The following is a 16,759-nucleotide window of genomic DNA, read 5'->3' on the forward strand; positions in this document are numbered from 1 at the left end:
ACCAGGAGTTCATAGTACAGCCCACACAGTAGCACAGAATGGCTGGTGATCTCCATGTTCCAGCTTAAACAGGTAGACTTATTGAACTAAATATGCTTTCGACACATGCTCCCCAAAGAGCTCGAGGCCACAGAGCAGATGAGTATGGAAAAACTGATTGCATCAGAAACACTGCAGCCAATAGGAAATCAAAAACATGATTTCAAAGCCAATCAAAAAAACCCAAAACAAACCCAAAAAAGCAAGCATTTATATGTGTGTAAATGTAATAAATATTGCAAAGCACGTTTGTCTTTTTCCCCCAAGTCAGTAAGTATAAAGAAATAACCAATGCACCAAAACATCAGCTTTCTGCAATGAAAATGTCGAAGTCAGCAAAATACCTGCAAGCCAACTGAAGAGAAAGCATTTGCATTGTCAACCAATCACAAGTTGCTTCCAGTTCTATGCAGCCAAATCAAACCCTCTTCAAATTCACAAGTTTGACCTAAATAAGCACCACAGCATGAAAAGCTTCTTTAGAAGTAGGATGTCAAGAGACTTTCTTTAAAATGTAAAATAAAACGCAAGATAAAAGTTTTTCATTGGTCAAGTTTGAAAAATTGTCTTCCTTTAGCCAATCACAGCCTGTCCCTTTGAGCCAATCACAAATACACCTTTAGGTTTGTCCTTAATTAACACAGCCCAGCTGAGTAGCAAAAACTTATAGGAATAGATGGCTGTGAGATGCATTCTGAGGGTTGGGCAAAGGGAAACAAAATTACAAAGGAGAAGGAATACCAAGGAACAATTAGGGTGGGCAAAGGAACTTATTAATGCTCAGCCATCCTCCTCTATCTTCAGGAATCTCACTGTCCTCTCCAGTTCTGTGTTGTTCAGGTATCCTGTAGTTACTGTCTTCTGTCTTCTGTCTCTGATCTGGAAAATGCCATCACAACATCCTCAGCACCTGTAATAACAATGGATACAGGAAAATGTGTGCCATAATTACTTCCTTTAAAGAACAGTGGATAGATGCAGTACCCAAACTGTCATTCTACACATCCATAAAATCAATAGGAAAAGAAAAAGAGGACAGAAAGAAGAGAAAACTGTGTTTTCTTATTTTTCTGGGACTGGAACCTGAAGTGGTCTGAACATTTCCTTTAACATGTTCCTTTGCAAGCCTAAGGAAAACAGTTTGTTTTTAAAGAAAACCAAGAATTCCTTGTTTTCACATATTTCTAAGAAGCAAGACTTTTAAAAAAAAAAAAAAATCATAGGATTGTCACCACAGGCATGTAGAGATAATCTTTTTTTTTTGCCCTGTAAACTCTGGCACTGCATAAGAGACTTATTGAGCTGCTCTGAAGTATGAGGAACTCAACTGTTCAATAAACTTGTACTGCCCTATGCATCACACTGTCCCTTTTAAGTCATGTTTAGATATTCTTTACTTTATCTTTGCATCTAGATATTCATTACTCTTTGCTTTTAGGAATAAAAATTGTTTTAATAGGCCAGCTGAAAGGTTTTTGCCTTTCCCCCCTCCCCCACTGAAAATCACTTAAACACCCTTTATAAACTAACATGTCTTGAAGACCTTCCATTCTCTAATGGAAGTGCAATAATTTCTTTCAAACTGAAGGCTTCCATTTGCCCAGGGAACAGATACAGCTTTGCTAAGTAATGCTTTTATCCATAGCCTGAAGAAATCTTTTCCAGAAGAATTCACTGTGTGGACCTTCTCGGTTATTGGATTTTTTTTTTTTTTTTTTTTTTTTTTTTTCCAATTGAGGCTACCAACCCCTAAGGACAGAAAGATGTTATTACCTTCCTATAACCATTTCCAAGTCGTCGCAAACTTGCGTGGTCTTTCAAGTGGGCATTTAAAGTAGAAAGATCTGAATGGCTTGAGAATCATGTCTGATAAAGGCTTGTAAAGAATATTCCATGCCAAGCTCTCATTCTTCAAAAAGATACTTTGAGATCTTCAGAAAAAAAATCCACTCTCTGGACTTCCCAGCTATAGAGCATGGCCTAACAGGCACTTAAAGAGAAATGTCTTCAGGACAATATGGAAATAAAAATACATCACACAGTAGTGTCAAAGCAGTGGTTTAAATCAATCTCTCTAGTCTAGACAAGAACTGGAAAACATCCCTGAAGGGCTGAGTGCAATATTTTTAATTTCTGGTAAAAATTTGATCCCCAAGAAAGTCAGATAAAAGTAAATGCTTTCTTTCATCTGTAGATCCTCTAACAGCATTTATCTAACTGATTAGAAAATATGATGAATCCTCCAGTCACTGTCTATATAATTTTTAAAAATTATTTCCTCCATTCAAATGATCCTAAGTGTTTAAGTGCAACAGATGACTCACAATGACCATTTTGGCCTTCATTAATTTATTCAGTCTGCTTGGGATAATTTTGCTTAATAAGTTTTTCTTCAAAGCTTCTATTAAAGGATTAGACAACAAAGCAGGAAATGCCAACAGCAACACCGACTGCCTGTCCCATTCAGGTAACTGATCAGCTCTACCGAATTCCCTCACTGGGGATTGGAAAGTTCAAATTCAACTTGCATGGAACATCAGCATGTAAAAATTCTCCAGTCTGTTACTTGAAGCGTATCAAGCAGCAGATTTCTGCTTTGTGCCCCAAGCAATTTCTGCCTATACACCTGCATACAAAGTACAAGAAAGAGGACTAATAAAAATTCCTCATCTGTTATAGTTATATGAATTCCATTTCTCAGTTATCTAATTTCCTCTTTAGTTGCAATATAGAAGGAAAAGTGGCCAAAAAACAGGGGAGAAGATAAGATTGTAAATTCTCCTTGCTAATATCCTTAAAACTAAATCAATGCTTATGAAATGCAACTACATTTATTTTTATACACTTCACAATTTATTTGTTATACGTACTCAAAGGAGGAAATACGAAGGACCAAGCAGTAGTTTGTTTTTCATAGGTAGGACCCCTATCTTATAGAACTACATCAAAAACTGCTCTGATGCACCCTCTTGCCAACACTCAGAAGCCCTGCAGTCATCTCCCTTTTCATCTCCTCCACAAACTGTTTTTCCCTTGATCAAAACATAAATGATATATAGCACTAGGATCCAGCTCTGAATTAACAAGTTGCCATGTTGATTTTTTTTTTTTTTAAATGCGTAAGAACTACTAGCCTCTACAAAAAGAAGGATTTTATTTGCAAGGATTCTGAAAAACACTTCTATGCTAAAAAAAGGAGGGAGTAATGACACTTAGAAGCATTAAGAAAGCAAGTGGACATAAAGCACAACCTCTGCCACTCTATTTTACACGCATCCCCCTTTAAAGTCGAGGAGGCTTTGCTATGCAAGTCCGGGGCAGCTGGAGTAGCCTAGCAACCGCAAAATCACAGATGACGACACATTAGCACAAGAGATGAGCTGGATTACTTAACAGATGTTGATTGTTTTCCCGGGGTCTCCCCTTTCTACAGTGTAAATATGAAAAAAAATTCTTACAAGCATCCTTCCAAGTTTCACGCAGAAAAGGAAATTTCATTCCAGATAATCATGCAACCCCATCACCACACAGGTCCGTATTTCTGCCTGTCCCGAACAATTCCAGCTTTCAGCACTGTTCCTATGCGCAGCCTACTGTGCCGAGCACACAGTCGCTGAAAACACACGACGAGCAGAAATAGCTTTCGGGACAAAGGATGCTGGGAATTCTGCAGTTCATTTTGGCTTTCGCAATCAAAATAGCTATCGCTGAAGAGCAGGTTCACGCTCAGCTAGCTCCTGTTCTAATTCCTTAGGCCCACCTGGCACAGCTTCAATACCGGTGTCACTGTCAGTATGAACTTCTGGTAACTTGCCATTTGCCTGGACTTTGAATAAGGAAAGAAAAGGGGGTGCGAGGAATACAGCTTGTCAATACAACAGGAAAATACAAAAAGCCAAGTTTTAAAACAGTGTTCTATTTGGAGGAAAAAGCAAGAGTACAATGAAGAATACAGTGTAACAGTGTGGAAAATGCTTGAATACCTATAGTATTACTGAATTATTATTATGTGCATCCTAAAGGAAGAAGTAGAACAGGAGATGGAGAATGGGTCTAGAATTCAAGGTTTTGGTCTTTCACAGCCAAAGCTAACTGCACAGTCAGTGTGCAGTACCCTTGTTTTACCAACGTAATTATGGTAACTGCAGTTTTAAAGTTACCTGAATTCATGAACAAAGTGCATATGGGTTTTTTTTATCATAACATCATCAAAAAGCATGCTCCCTCTCTGAAGTTCTTTAGCACTTTATAATACATAGTTTCCCATATGGTACTTTTTAAATTAAGATGGGCAATCAGTAGCCAAGGTGGGTAAACAACTCATTAAGGAATGATTATGAATTGTGTTTGAGAGGATAATCATTGGCCTGAAAAGGAGATTACAACTGCACTTTCTCAACAGTTGGCCTTTGCACCAGTTTTATTTAATACTTTCATAAATGATCCTGGAACAGAAAAGTAGTCATATACTAAGGAAATCCGATGGCAACACAAAGTTAGAAAGTTCCATCAAAACACCAGGAAGCAGCAAAACAATATACAGGAACGAACAGGATAGCAGTGAAGACCAGAGGTGGCAAAAGGGATTTAGCTATTCATTTTAGAAAGGAAGACAAAGAAAAAGATCAAGATTAGAAGTGATATATTTTTATGTCTCATGGTACAGTTTTAAACAAGATTAGTAGAGAATGGATTTTATACACAATTCTGAACAGTTTTATTTCTTGCTCCCTCCTCAGTTCCTTTTGTTATTTGGTAGAACGGCCAATGTTTTCATTGGCAGGAATTACATGCAACCCAGCATTTGCAAGAGCCTCAGGCAATTGCCTTTAAAAAGACAATTTGATCTATCAAATAGGAGATAATACCACCTTCCAGGTAGACAAGTAAGTGGGTGGGTAACCCGAGGGCACAACACCCAGCAGAACAACATCTCGCAGTAAAGACTCCAGCCTATGCTGATTTTTTCTATTCCCACATTAAAGATCCAATTTTATCATTAGTGAGGTGATACATTATTACAACAAGGAAGACATGCTTTGTCCAAAAAACAGCAGCCGCACAGAACGTTCTTGCAGGCTACCAAATCTGACGCTAGCATGAACAGGACCATCTATTTCACACCAAAACCGATGGTTCCCAGGCAACCTCAGACCAGCCACTTTCAACACAGGTATCCCTGCCCTCTGGGTATCGCACCTCGTGGCCATATTTTATATTCACTAACAAAAGAGACAGTTCGTTATTCCGCACTTCTCCATTCTTCATGAGCACCACGACTCTTGACTGGGATATAAAAGGCAATAGTATTTCCCAGATCTGGAATCAGGCTGTTCAGGGGACTTGCAAAAATGGAAGATACTTTCATGTCCGTAAGCCAAGTAGTTATAATATAACAATGCCACAACCTCTTGAAGGGCAGAAAGTCCTACTGGTTTTAGCTGAGCATTTCAGTGATCTGAAAACAGAATGGAAAGCTTCTCTTCTGAACTCGAGTAAGGGTAAGAGCGCAGTATGCAAATGAAAGGGATACTCTGATCAGTGCTTTCAACCTCCCAGAAGCAACTTATGGAGCATGATTATTTCTGAAGATGTCCTGTAGCAAAAAAACCTGGGTGACATTTGTCCAGAAAAAGGTCATCCCCATCCACATTTCTCAGCACAAAAGCAGGTTTTGTTCAAGTCTGGTCCTACAACCCAAACTATCCAGAGCTAAATGAAACCAATCTAACAAGTCTGCTCATTAAGCAATTCTACAGCCGCCTGTGCTCATGTACAAATACAAACATTTCCAGAGAACAGAGCAGGGGTTTCTATGTGGTGAAAGGAAAGCAGGGATTAAAGTACTAGTGAACAGAGCTTCTGCTGCAGTCCCACTTGGCTCCCACAACGGATGTTTTCTTTCTAATCAAGTAAAAAAAAATTTAAAAAGCGGAGCACAGGTTATAAAGTTAAGCTGCACGTTGCCAAAAGCCTGCAACTAAGACAATAGGATGGTGAACCATGTTTACTTTTAGCACATCCTTCACTGAGCTTTGCACTTCCAGTAATTAATGTATAGAACAATGAAAAAGGCACACTTATACCTGACCTTCTACATTCTATACATACAACTTCTCTCTCCACAGCTTTCCCTTTCCTGGGCACAAATTTCTACACTGAAATAGAGACTTACGTATACCCAACAAAATACTCCCCATCTTCTTTCATGAGCAAAGCATTAATTGCCACAAACTTTCGGACATGCAACTACTTCTCCCACTTCTCCTGCCTTACACTTTCCCACCCTCATCCTTCCTAGAAATTAACAATAATTAACTGGTAGGCCTATGTCCTATGTTAAAAAGCAATAGTGACAGTCTTACCCCACTAACTTTCAAAAACATCCTCCTGCAATTATGTTCTAATTGCAGTTGTTTGGATTGCTGAATTCAGTAGTTCTTTTACACCACTGGGACTTCAATCTTAGCAAGCCAAGATGATCTGAAGGTCAAATGACTTTACCGCACAGCAGTAAAGACGGTAGCTAGTCACTGAGCTCAGCACGTGTAACTGCTAACCAGTTCACCTAAGTTTCAGAGAATTTCACCAAGATGACTGAAGCTAATGCTTTCCACAGCAAGTACTCAGCTACAGTGACCTCAAGCCAGTAGGGTACAAGCTGGATTAAAACCACACTACCTTAACACAAAGGAAGATGCTAACTGACACATCTAACGGCTGCTATTTCCAAGTGTTCTTTGAATGATGAATAGATACATACACCTGATTTATTTGTCGTCACTTGCAAAATGAATTAAACCCAAAAAGCCTTTAGAGATCAGAAGGTTAAGCCTGTCAGGAATTTCTGAAGGCTGTCAAATAAAAAAAAATTCTTTACTTCCCTCGAGATCTTTGTATACACACATTTCTTCAATCACCTTCCAGCAACTATCTTCTAAACATTAACTTTTCTCTGAAATTCCCAGTATTAGTATCCTAGTCTGGCATTCTAAAAATACAACATGCACTGCTGAGAGGAGGAGCACGTTAAAACAAGCACTGCGTTCCAACGACTAAAACTACACCGAGAAGAGCTCTACCTCCATTTCTCAACCATCATCTGCTATTTCACGAGCATGGTCCCCCTCCTAAGTCCACAAGCGGCCTGGGTTCATTTTTAATGCCCTACCATCCAGAGGATGCATCTAACCCAGCCGAGGCATGTGTTTGCATCTCAGCTTTGTCCTCCCCAAGGGACCAGCTTTCTTCAAGAACCAGCACGACACTCCTGTTGCTATAGGAACAACAGAGCTGTAATCACCAAGCTCTTAGTGTAATTCACATATCATGCTTACGAGCTGCACAGCTTCCACTTACAGATTTGCCAGAGCAGCGACTTAAGAAAGCCAAGTGCTAGCCTACCATTTAGAAACGTTAAGTAACTGGGAAACAGGAAATATGTTTTTTATGCAGGGGACACTTCTGTGCATATAACTTCCTGAGAGGCATTTTGCTTGTATTAAAAATATGTGAGAAAGCCTCAGTTTCATCATTTCAAGCTCAAGAAACCTGATGAGTCTGAGCTGCATGAGTTCTTGCTGCAATGCGGGGAAGACAACTAATATGTTAATATCTCAAAACAGCTCATGATTACATCCACTCTCTAGCGTATACACTGGTTGAATAGAGATGCCTTCGGGTTCCTCAGTTATTCCTGGAGCCATAAAAACAAAACAACAAACAACCCAGAGATGTCAGCTAAAAAGCAACTTGAGTAAAGAAAAATGTCCTATATTTTGCACTTTCATACAGGTGTTAACATTACAGCAATGATCGAAAAATAAAACGATTATTAAAAAATGTGAGCATGACATTAATGTTTAGTGTCTTAATTAATACTAAATTTAAGTATTAAATACTTCAGCTTAGAGTTTTATAACTGTTGCTCAGGCTTTCCTGGGTTACTGAGATCTCATCCCCTCTGCTAGCAGTTCACCTTTCAATGGATAATAAAGTATTTTTAATACATCAGATAAGCCTCTGGATGTCATGGATGCAACACGACTGTCTGGATCAGTTGAAGAAGAGAATGAGTAAACAGGACAAAGCATTAATAAAAATAGCTAAAATACCAAGCTATGAACAGAATCCAGACATCCGAATTGCCTAAACGTTCCTTGCTCTTGGTGGACTGTAGCCTGTGTTAGGGAAACAGCACCTCTAGGGAAGTGTATCAAAGTCAACACGCTGAGGGACTAAGCACTTTCTGAGATTCTGGAATACACTGAAAAGAAAGGGCAAATAGAGCTGGAATTAAAAAAAAAAAAAGATGACTATTTTAAGACTGGAGTGCATGTTGTGGTCACTTAAGATCCCTTCACAGATCTGTTGCTCTAATATATGTTGCGGCTATGAATGTAAAGAGTTTCGAACACATATTAGGAAGATTTGCACTAATTTCAATTTGGTATCTGCTACACATTAGAGAGCCCTGGACATATCTCATTATTACCTGATTTACACAAAGATACTCAGTAATAATGCAGTAAGAGTAACTTTGAGCTTCCTGTCAGGGAAACAAGATTCACTTCAACAGTATACCATGTAGATGCTTCAAGAGCGAAGGTGTTCCAAATGTGTGTTTCAAATGTAAAAGGAGATCGGTAAACAATCCTAAAACACAGTGATTTTGTACGTCTGAACTGATTAATTCCTTTTGAAAGCAAGATGGGAAATAAAAAGATGAAGAGTTTACTATCTCCTCTTCCTATAAAAACAAGCACAAGACTTCAGGCTTGCTTAAAAATTACAGAGGTATTCTAAGATGCTTCTTGATCAAAATTAGCAATTAACTTCTATTGCTGAACCCTAAGACAGTAAGCAGAGTATCACGGAGGAACTTTAAATGTCAGAGATATGGTTATTAATAGTGGCTCTCTGAAGGTTTATAGCACAAGCACTTGAATTCAGCAGGGACAAGTGTTAACTTCTTTCTTCAATGCACTGTCACACTGCTGCAAATATATATTGGACACATAGGTTGCAGTGACTCCCTGTGGTCAAACAAATAGACTCAACAAAGAAGTTGACAGATCTTTATCAGAAACCATAGTAGGGAGCACCGACAGCGATAAGCTCAGCAGTCCTTCCTCAGGTAACTACTATGAGGTCACCAGCCAGCTGTTCTAAGACAGTATTTCATGGATGCGCAACAAAGAAAAGCATAAAACTTGTAATAGAGACTGTGATACACTCACAAAATTCTAGACCATCTGTCCTCTGTACTCTTCTCAAAAAAAAAAAAAAAAAAAGAAACAAAATGACCTTCCTGTAATTCTGGAGCCAGACTACAGCATTTTTAAGTGACACACAAAAAATTGCAGGTCTATAACAAAGCTTTTAAAGTGTTAAGGCCAAGAATGTCACTCCCTTTTTTGGAACGAAATGGGGGTATGAAATCAGCTTTTTGTCTTTTGTGTGTCTGCTGGAGGAAAATGACTCTAAAGATAGGTCTGGGAGAAGTTAGGCTGAGAGCAATCTGTCCTGCTATTGGAAGAAAAGATTGTGAAATCCACTACCATACTAACTCTTTGTAAGTTACTCCTTAAATAACACACCTTTTAGTTGTTGTGTACGGCAAGTTGCATAAAGGAAAAGAAAAAACCAAAATCCTCCAGAGGAGATTCAATGAAAACAGCAGAAACGTAGGGAAGAAAATTCCTTTAAGGAATCTTGAAGAACACAAAACATTCAAGTACCTCAGTGTGTGGACCTGGGAGGGGGTTTTTCAGCGCAAGATAATGCCATCTAGTGGAGATGGAATCTCCCTTAAGATGGCAAATTGGACACCCATGCAATTTCTATTCTCTATTTCCAATAATCAACCCTTCCTATTTCACCAACACCAGGATATAGCAAAGGTACAGACAGCCAGCAATGATTGCTGCTGCGCGAGCCACCACACCTAAGAGCAAAAAGCAACATTATCATAACCGACTGTTAGAAATCTGGAGAGATTTCTTCGGAAATCAAAATCCTGCGCAATAAATTATAGTTGCCTCTGTCTATACAGCATACTATAGCTTCATCTTTCTCCAAAGGAAAATGTATTTGGCTAGGTTTCTTCATTTTCATTTGTCCTTCATGCTATTCACTACTTAATTTGGAGAGCTGGCATATCTTTATATGAAAAGAACCAACATCCTTTCCCACTTCTCTAAATATTTAACTACTTTCTTTCTTTGTTCTTCTTTCCCCTACCAAGAAAAATCTTAACGGTCAGACCACCAGCTTAATTATAATTTGAGAGGATCGAAGGTAGACTGTGGGGTCAAATCTCTCAGGAAAGACAGCAGTGTCTCAGATTAGATCAAAGCAAGCATCAACAGGGAGGACTTCACTTCCCTGTGGACAAAGTTTTAAGAATCTTCAAGGACTTTAAGAAAACGATGACAGAGAAATCAGCTAGCATCTGTTCAAATATGGGACAAAGACAACCTTCTGAACAATGTATGAGGCTCTTACATTTCCTGTATTGCATGATTCGTGAGTCTAGAAGCAGACTAAGTAACTGTTGGTCTCTCTTTTGATTGAATTTTGACATAACTTTTAAATGTAACTTTTTGAGTCTTCAAAGCCCTCTGCAAAGTGAGAAAATATAATTTTATAGATAATAAAACCAGACATTTTAGACAAGAAACTTAGATCAAGCTGTGCAGGAGCATAGCTGTACAAAGTATCTGCGTCCCTTGGCTGGACTTCTATTTTTATTATCTCTCCTTTGCCAAAGTGCAGGTAATTCAGCATATATTTTCATTGTTAGAAATGTAACTACTTTAAGGGATAATGCTGAAAAATGCCAACTGCAACTAAGACAGTCTTTCTTACCTGAATATGTCTACCTCAGTTTTTGATGAGAAACCAGCAAATTTTCACTTTAGACTGGCAGAAAAGTTTAAGAATTCTGAGCCAAAATATACAAGTATATCTATCCCCATCAATCCCCCAGCTATGTGAGGAATGAACACACAGGCTTAAAACTGAAGAGCAAGTTTGTGCACGTTGTGTTTCTAATGGTTTTCTAAATGTCTTAGATCTATATTAAATTTCTCCTCAACTCAGTTCTTTCTGGCATAAGAGTCTTACAATTTTCCTTCAATACGAAATTCTACATTATGAATGTGATCTGGCACAAGGCCTATGAAGGGGAGGAAAAAAAATTCAGAAAGAAACATTCAGGTTCAAAAGAGATTCAGAGTAGCGCCACACAATTGTTTACCAAGACTTATGCAAAGAGTTCACAAAAGCAGCAAGTACTTCATTCCCTTAATGGGAATCTAAACAAACCAAAGTAGATTTGTAAACTTATTTCACGTCTACTACCCCTGTCCGGGAATTAATTACCTTGTGCAAATTGAAGAAATGCAATGGGAAACAAATTCCTCCTATTGCTAAACTTTCCCTCTTACTTTGCTGAAATAGTAACATGGCACTTTACTTCCACATTCGTGGAAATGTGAAAACCAAAAGATGTTGTTAGACGACTCCATGTTATTTTTTGAGAAAAGTGTTATCAAGCTACTAGAGTCATAGTAACTAAATTATCATGCGCATAACAAATTGCTTTTGTACCTTAGAAATCTGTATCTACTTTACATTTTATTTTGTTATGAAACTCCCAGTTTGAAGCGTACAAAGAAAGTGCTTGCCACCCCTCAGTCTTGCTCCTTTTTAAGCACAGATGTCCAGTTTAAGAATAAACATAAAAATTTAGATGAAAGTCATCTAATGCAGAGGATCCATACTGTATACAGTAAGACACACTCAGAACTAGAGGGACTTATGCATACCTGAATTTAACTTCACCTATAGCAAAAAATCAATCAGGTTAAAATTTATTTCTATTTCATGTATTACATAGAGTAGGAAGCTATACACATGCATTTAGTTCACAGGACTTTGGCCATCAATGTCTTGAGTTATCATGGGGAATAAGATGTTTAACAATGCTCTTCATCCTAACGAATCTTAGGTATAGCCAAGACTGACTTTACCCGTTAAAATAAAACCCCCTGTTGAACAGTACACTCTAGTTCTCTTCCAAAGATCGCTGCAGGCAATGACTTGCATATCCCAGATTGTAGGATAGGTTTAAGTAGGTAGCATATGACTACAGAAATACAGGAACCTATATTTGGTATTTTCTGAGGCTGTTCTCACAGATTAAATAAACACAAGACAAACAAATCCAGTACTCACCCTGATCAATTGAGTGTTGAGGAAGCTGGCTAAGTTGGCTATTCACTACACCCGCGTACGTGCGCAAGAACTCCTCTTCACTAGCAGTCAGCTGGAAATGTACAAAGAGTGAGTCAGCAAAAAGGAAAATGAAGAAAGACTGAAAATACTATCTCCCACTTCCCAATAAGAAACGTCACAGTTGCCTCTATTCTGCTCTTCAACAGTTTAATCAGCTGTTATTTGTACAAAGGATACCATCAGCAAGGACACAGCAGCAAACTGGTACATCATGCATTCATGGAGAGATTCAAAGTCGCCTTAAAAGAGTTGCTTTATTTTGCTGATTTTCCAATAATGAAGAACTTACTGTATATAGAGAAATGATCAGATGCTCAGATTTAGTTTCAGGCATCACAAGCCTCATAATATTTAAGCAAAAATTAATTGTGTTTAACTGCAGATAACGGTTAAATCAATGGTGGCTATAACAATTCGGTGATAAAACCAGACCATCACCTGCCCATCTCAGTAAGCACTATCCCAGTTACTACAAAATTGTCTGGAAAGCCACAAAATATGGGCTATGACAGTGTATCTTACATTTGACCCCATCTTCCTCAGCATGAGTAGGACTCTCACTTTCTGCTGAATATACATCTCCTCCGGACTCTTTCCGGGGACACCCTCACGGTTCATTCCCCTCCTGCCAGCTCCTGGGTTTCCTGAAGATACAAGGTCAGAAAAAGACAAACTAAAATAGGTAAAGACAAACTAAAATAGGTAATGGAGTATAATAGGAATAATAGGAAAAGTTTAATTTCCAAATTACCTATTTTTCACCAGTGGGCAGACCACTTAATAGCCTGGGAGTGTAAGGAATCTCATGCTTCATCAGAGAAATCCTTAAAAATTTGAACAGCTAAATTGGGCAACTCAAACATTCAAAGAGGCTGATGTTCACATCCCTACTAGCTCATTATCTGTTGTTACATTACTGCATGAGTAGAAAAAGAATTCTAACAGCTAGATGAAAGAATCACCCTGACAGAAGAGTCTGTGGTTTTGTTTTTTCCCATAAATAAGCACAACCATACATACAAGCACAAGTATGAAAACAGGATGCAGAATGCACAGCCATCAAGCTTGCAGTGGCTAAACAAAAGCTGGACGATATCTAAACTCTTAAGTCTTTCTCCTCTTTTTTCTTTTTTCCTTTTTATAATCATATAAGAAAAGCCACTGCACTTTTGTAAAAGTTCGTAAGATTTATTAAATAGTTTTGGAGAGAAAGAAGAACTAAGAGGAGCAGGGAAGGAGTAGAGTTTATTATCTTTTCTTGTATCATTTAAAAGCTGAAGTTTTGCTTTTCTATTTTAATAAAAAATAATTACGTTATGGAATAAACAGACTATGCTATCTAAATTCCATAGCGCAGAGCATGATTATACTTTGTTGTATGAGTATCTGGTAATTATTTTAAGTTCCACAATAGGGTGTTTACCAAGACAAAAAAAATGTTCAGGCACACTCTTCAGCTGCTATTAAAAATTATATCGGAGCATGTTTATTCAGTCAACAATAGTAAAAACCTTAACTTCAAATTTAGAAAATAATGGTGCTTCAAATAATACACTAGTACAGCAGCGTAACAAACTAAACTAACCTCTTGGAAGTACTGGGTGTTGGAGAAACATAACCCCTACTAAGGAATCTGTGGCTGGAGGTGTAAGCCAGCCATTCTTCCACCATGCACAGCTCGGAGAAGCGGCTCCAGAACCGTTCTCCAATTAGTTTTCATTCACCGAACTGGGTCTGGTCCTATACTAAGCTATGAATCTGCTTTCCTGAGCCTTAGTAACCAAGGAAATACACTACACATGAGGCATGCTTAGTGAAGACTGTATCACAGCAGGTTCAAACACACTGTTTTCCATGTAATGTTCTCCTGTAGTCATTACCAACCTCTCCCCTCGCTTTATTTTCATTATTACTTTTAAGGGAAAGTAATCTGGGTGTGGAAACAGTTTAAAATTACACATAGGCCCTCCTGAGTGAGTCAGAAGTAATGCAAACTTAAGCAGCAGCTGCTGGGATAGGCTTTACCACCCACATTACTTAGCATGAAGATACCAGTAGTAAAAAGTGGAGAAAGCTATATCACCAGTCCTGCTTGACTAAGTTTCCAGTGGGAAGATTTGCATTACGCTGGTTCTGCTTGGAAACCTGCAGCCTGTAAATGTGCAAGGTGATCACATTTTTTTTTCTATAATCAGCAAACTGCTTTCTGCAGGGGGAATAAAATGATCCCATATTTTTGTGTAGTGTCAACTCAGATAAGTAGACTAGATTATGTTACTAAGCATATACTCCACAGTGCAATTTACTGAGTGCTAACAAGTGATGTCAATAGTAAGACAATGAACAAAATAAGACAGTGAGCAAGAGACGTTAAGTTATGCATATCCAGAGACTGATAAAACAATAAACGTTTATCAAGATACCAAGTAAGTCTGAAAGGTTGTGACTGGTTCTTAATATTATACGAATACATACTTTTTTTTTTTAATATTGTCACTTGAAGAGGGAAGGTGCTGTACTAGTAGCCAAAGAAATCAATTTAGAAAAGAAAAAGCAGAACAGCAAAAACCAGAAATGTGGTAACACACCTATAGTTTAAAAGTGGAACAAATTATATGGAATACCTATCAATAGGTGGCACCATACACAAGCACCAAGAAAATGCCACGGCTGCCCCCATGGCAGCTAGGAAGACCACATTTCAGCATTCCTCTACACATCAGATATTACAAGAGATTTGTAGTTTATACACGTCATTATTCATTGTTTTCCATCATAATACTCTTCCAGTTGTTTATTAATTTTTCAAACTTTAAAAAGGGGTGATGGAAATTCCTATCTAAACCTGGTTCTTCTAAAGTAAACTTCAGCCAAGATGGATTTATCATGAAGCTACCTATTTAACAGGAAGGAATAAAATACTAAAGCCTGCCCATTCAGCGAATGCTTCACAAAGCTAGTAAGCAACACAGGGGAAAAAGCACTCAATATGGCTCAAAAGCTATCAAAAAATATGTATAAAGAGGTTAAATTAAGATTAAAGAGCAACAGCACTTTGGTGTTTGTACACTGCACAATTATTTTGGGCGATAGCCTCAGCCACCACAGCTTTTCCTACTTGATGACATCAAAGTAGAAAGATAGAAGTCTTAAGACAGTACTGAGACCCCAGCATGAAAAAAACTTTAACATATCTCTGTTCCTGTTACATAAAGCTTTTATAAGACATGGTTTAGGATGAGAATACTACCCAGCATATATTATATCAGTAAATTTCCAGAACCACTTAGAAAGCTAGTCTATGCCCAGAAGACAGCACGATCTATCTTTACAAATTAAGGACTGAAAAATCTTATCAAAGTACTTACCAACTTTGCTTTCTGAAGAAAGCTACATTAATATGCTACACATAATTAAATGTTACTTAAGCAGAATTTCCCTAACCCTACAATTCTTTCTGGCACATAGATGAAGTTGTCATCCCCCCCGTCCCCAACCAATAAAACATCAGAGATTTCCCTGCCAACGTACCTGCTTCAAAAAACCACAGAAGATCAGATAACCCACGTGTTCAGTGGTGATTAATGACCGTAGCTGGAAAAAATGTCTGAGGAAACTGCCCTGTGAAAACAAATGAGCAAAGCATTACAGAAATATACAAAAGCTGAAAACCAGAAAGACCCTTCATTCAATATGCTTTGAATCACAACCTGCTTTAGAACTTGGTCTAGCCAAAATTCTTAAAACTGTAAGCTTGTCTGGAGTTTGTAGAGCCTTTTTATTTTTAAAGAAAAAGTTTTTTAAAGGTCAAGCCATTCTTCATCTGCAAGATTTACACCCTGACCATACCAATGACATTCCCAATCACTTGAGAATGGAATGCATTCAAGCTTTGCATTCTTTAAGAAGCTTTCAGCACAAAACCCAACTCCCTGGAAAAACCAATGAACATCGTGACATGTAATTTCTTCTGGTAAAAAAAACATTAGGCGTAGCTTACCAAAGATTTGAGGAAAACTAGGGAGAAATGTAAAGCATGTTGATTTTGACCAAAATTATTGTTTTCAACTATGCATATGTTATCTGAATATAGCAATTACGAAGACTGGCACTTGAAAGCTGGACTGGAAAACCCTTTGCGCAGAATTTTTCAGACCAACTTCACTGTTCAGTCACCAATAGCTAACAGTTATACACTTTTTTTTTTTTAACACTCGTGACATATTTCTGAACATATTTTACAACTGACACTGGGTATCAGGGCATGGTAAGAATTTATAACTCTTCCTATCCATCACATTAGCCTTTAAGACAAGCAGCTTAATCTCACAAATGAAGCGACAGTTCAAGCCCTCTAATGTGCAAGGAAATAGCAAGTGCCTGCTACTTAGGACAGGATTGCAGCTAGAATCATGTAATT

The 16,759-nt window shown here is 38.0% G+C and overlaps 1 protein-coding gene across 1 annotated transcript; it reads right to left on the minus strand.

Moving 5' to 3' along the window:
* Nucleotides 1-257: 257 nt before the first annotated feature.
* Nucleotides 258-15,898, minus strand: CTNNBIP1 (catenin, beta interacting protein 1). Its single transcript, XM_009584578.1, has 4 exons — nt 15,871-15,898; nt 12,862-12,983; nt 12,280-12,370; nt 258-949 (listed from the first exon to the last, which is right to left on the minus strand). The coding sequence occupies exons 2-4, from the start codon at nt 12,955-12,957 to the stop codon at nt 891-893; spliced, it is 246 nt and encodes an 81-aa protein (XP_009582873.1). The 5' UTR covers nt 12,958-12,983; nt 15,871-15,898; the 3' UTR covers nt 258-890.
* Nucleotides 15,899-16,759: the final 861 nt, after the last annotated feature.

Source organism: Fulmarus glacialis, unplaced genomic scaffold, assembly GCF_000690835.1.
Source record: "Fulmarus glacialis isolate BGI_N327 unplaced genomic scaffold, ASM69083v1 scaffold12289, whole genome shotgun sequence".
In the NCBI taxonomy this organism is placed as follows: domain Eukaryota; kingdom Metazoa; phylum Chordata; class Aves; order Procellariiformes; family Procellariidae; genus Fulmarus; species Fulmarus glacialis.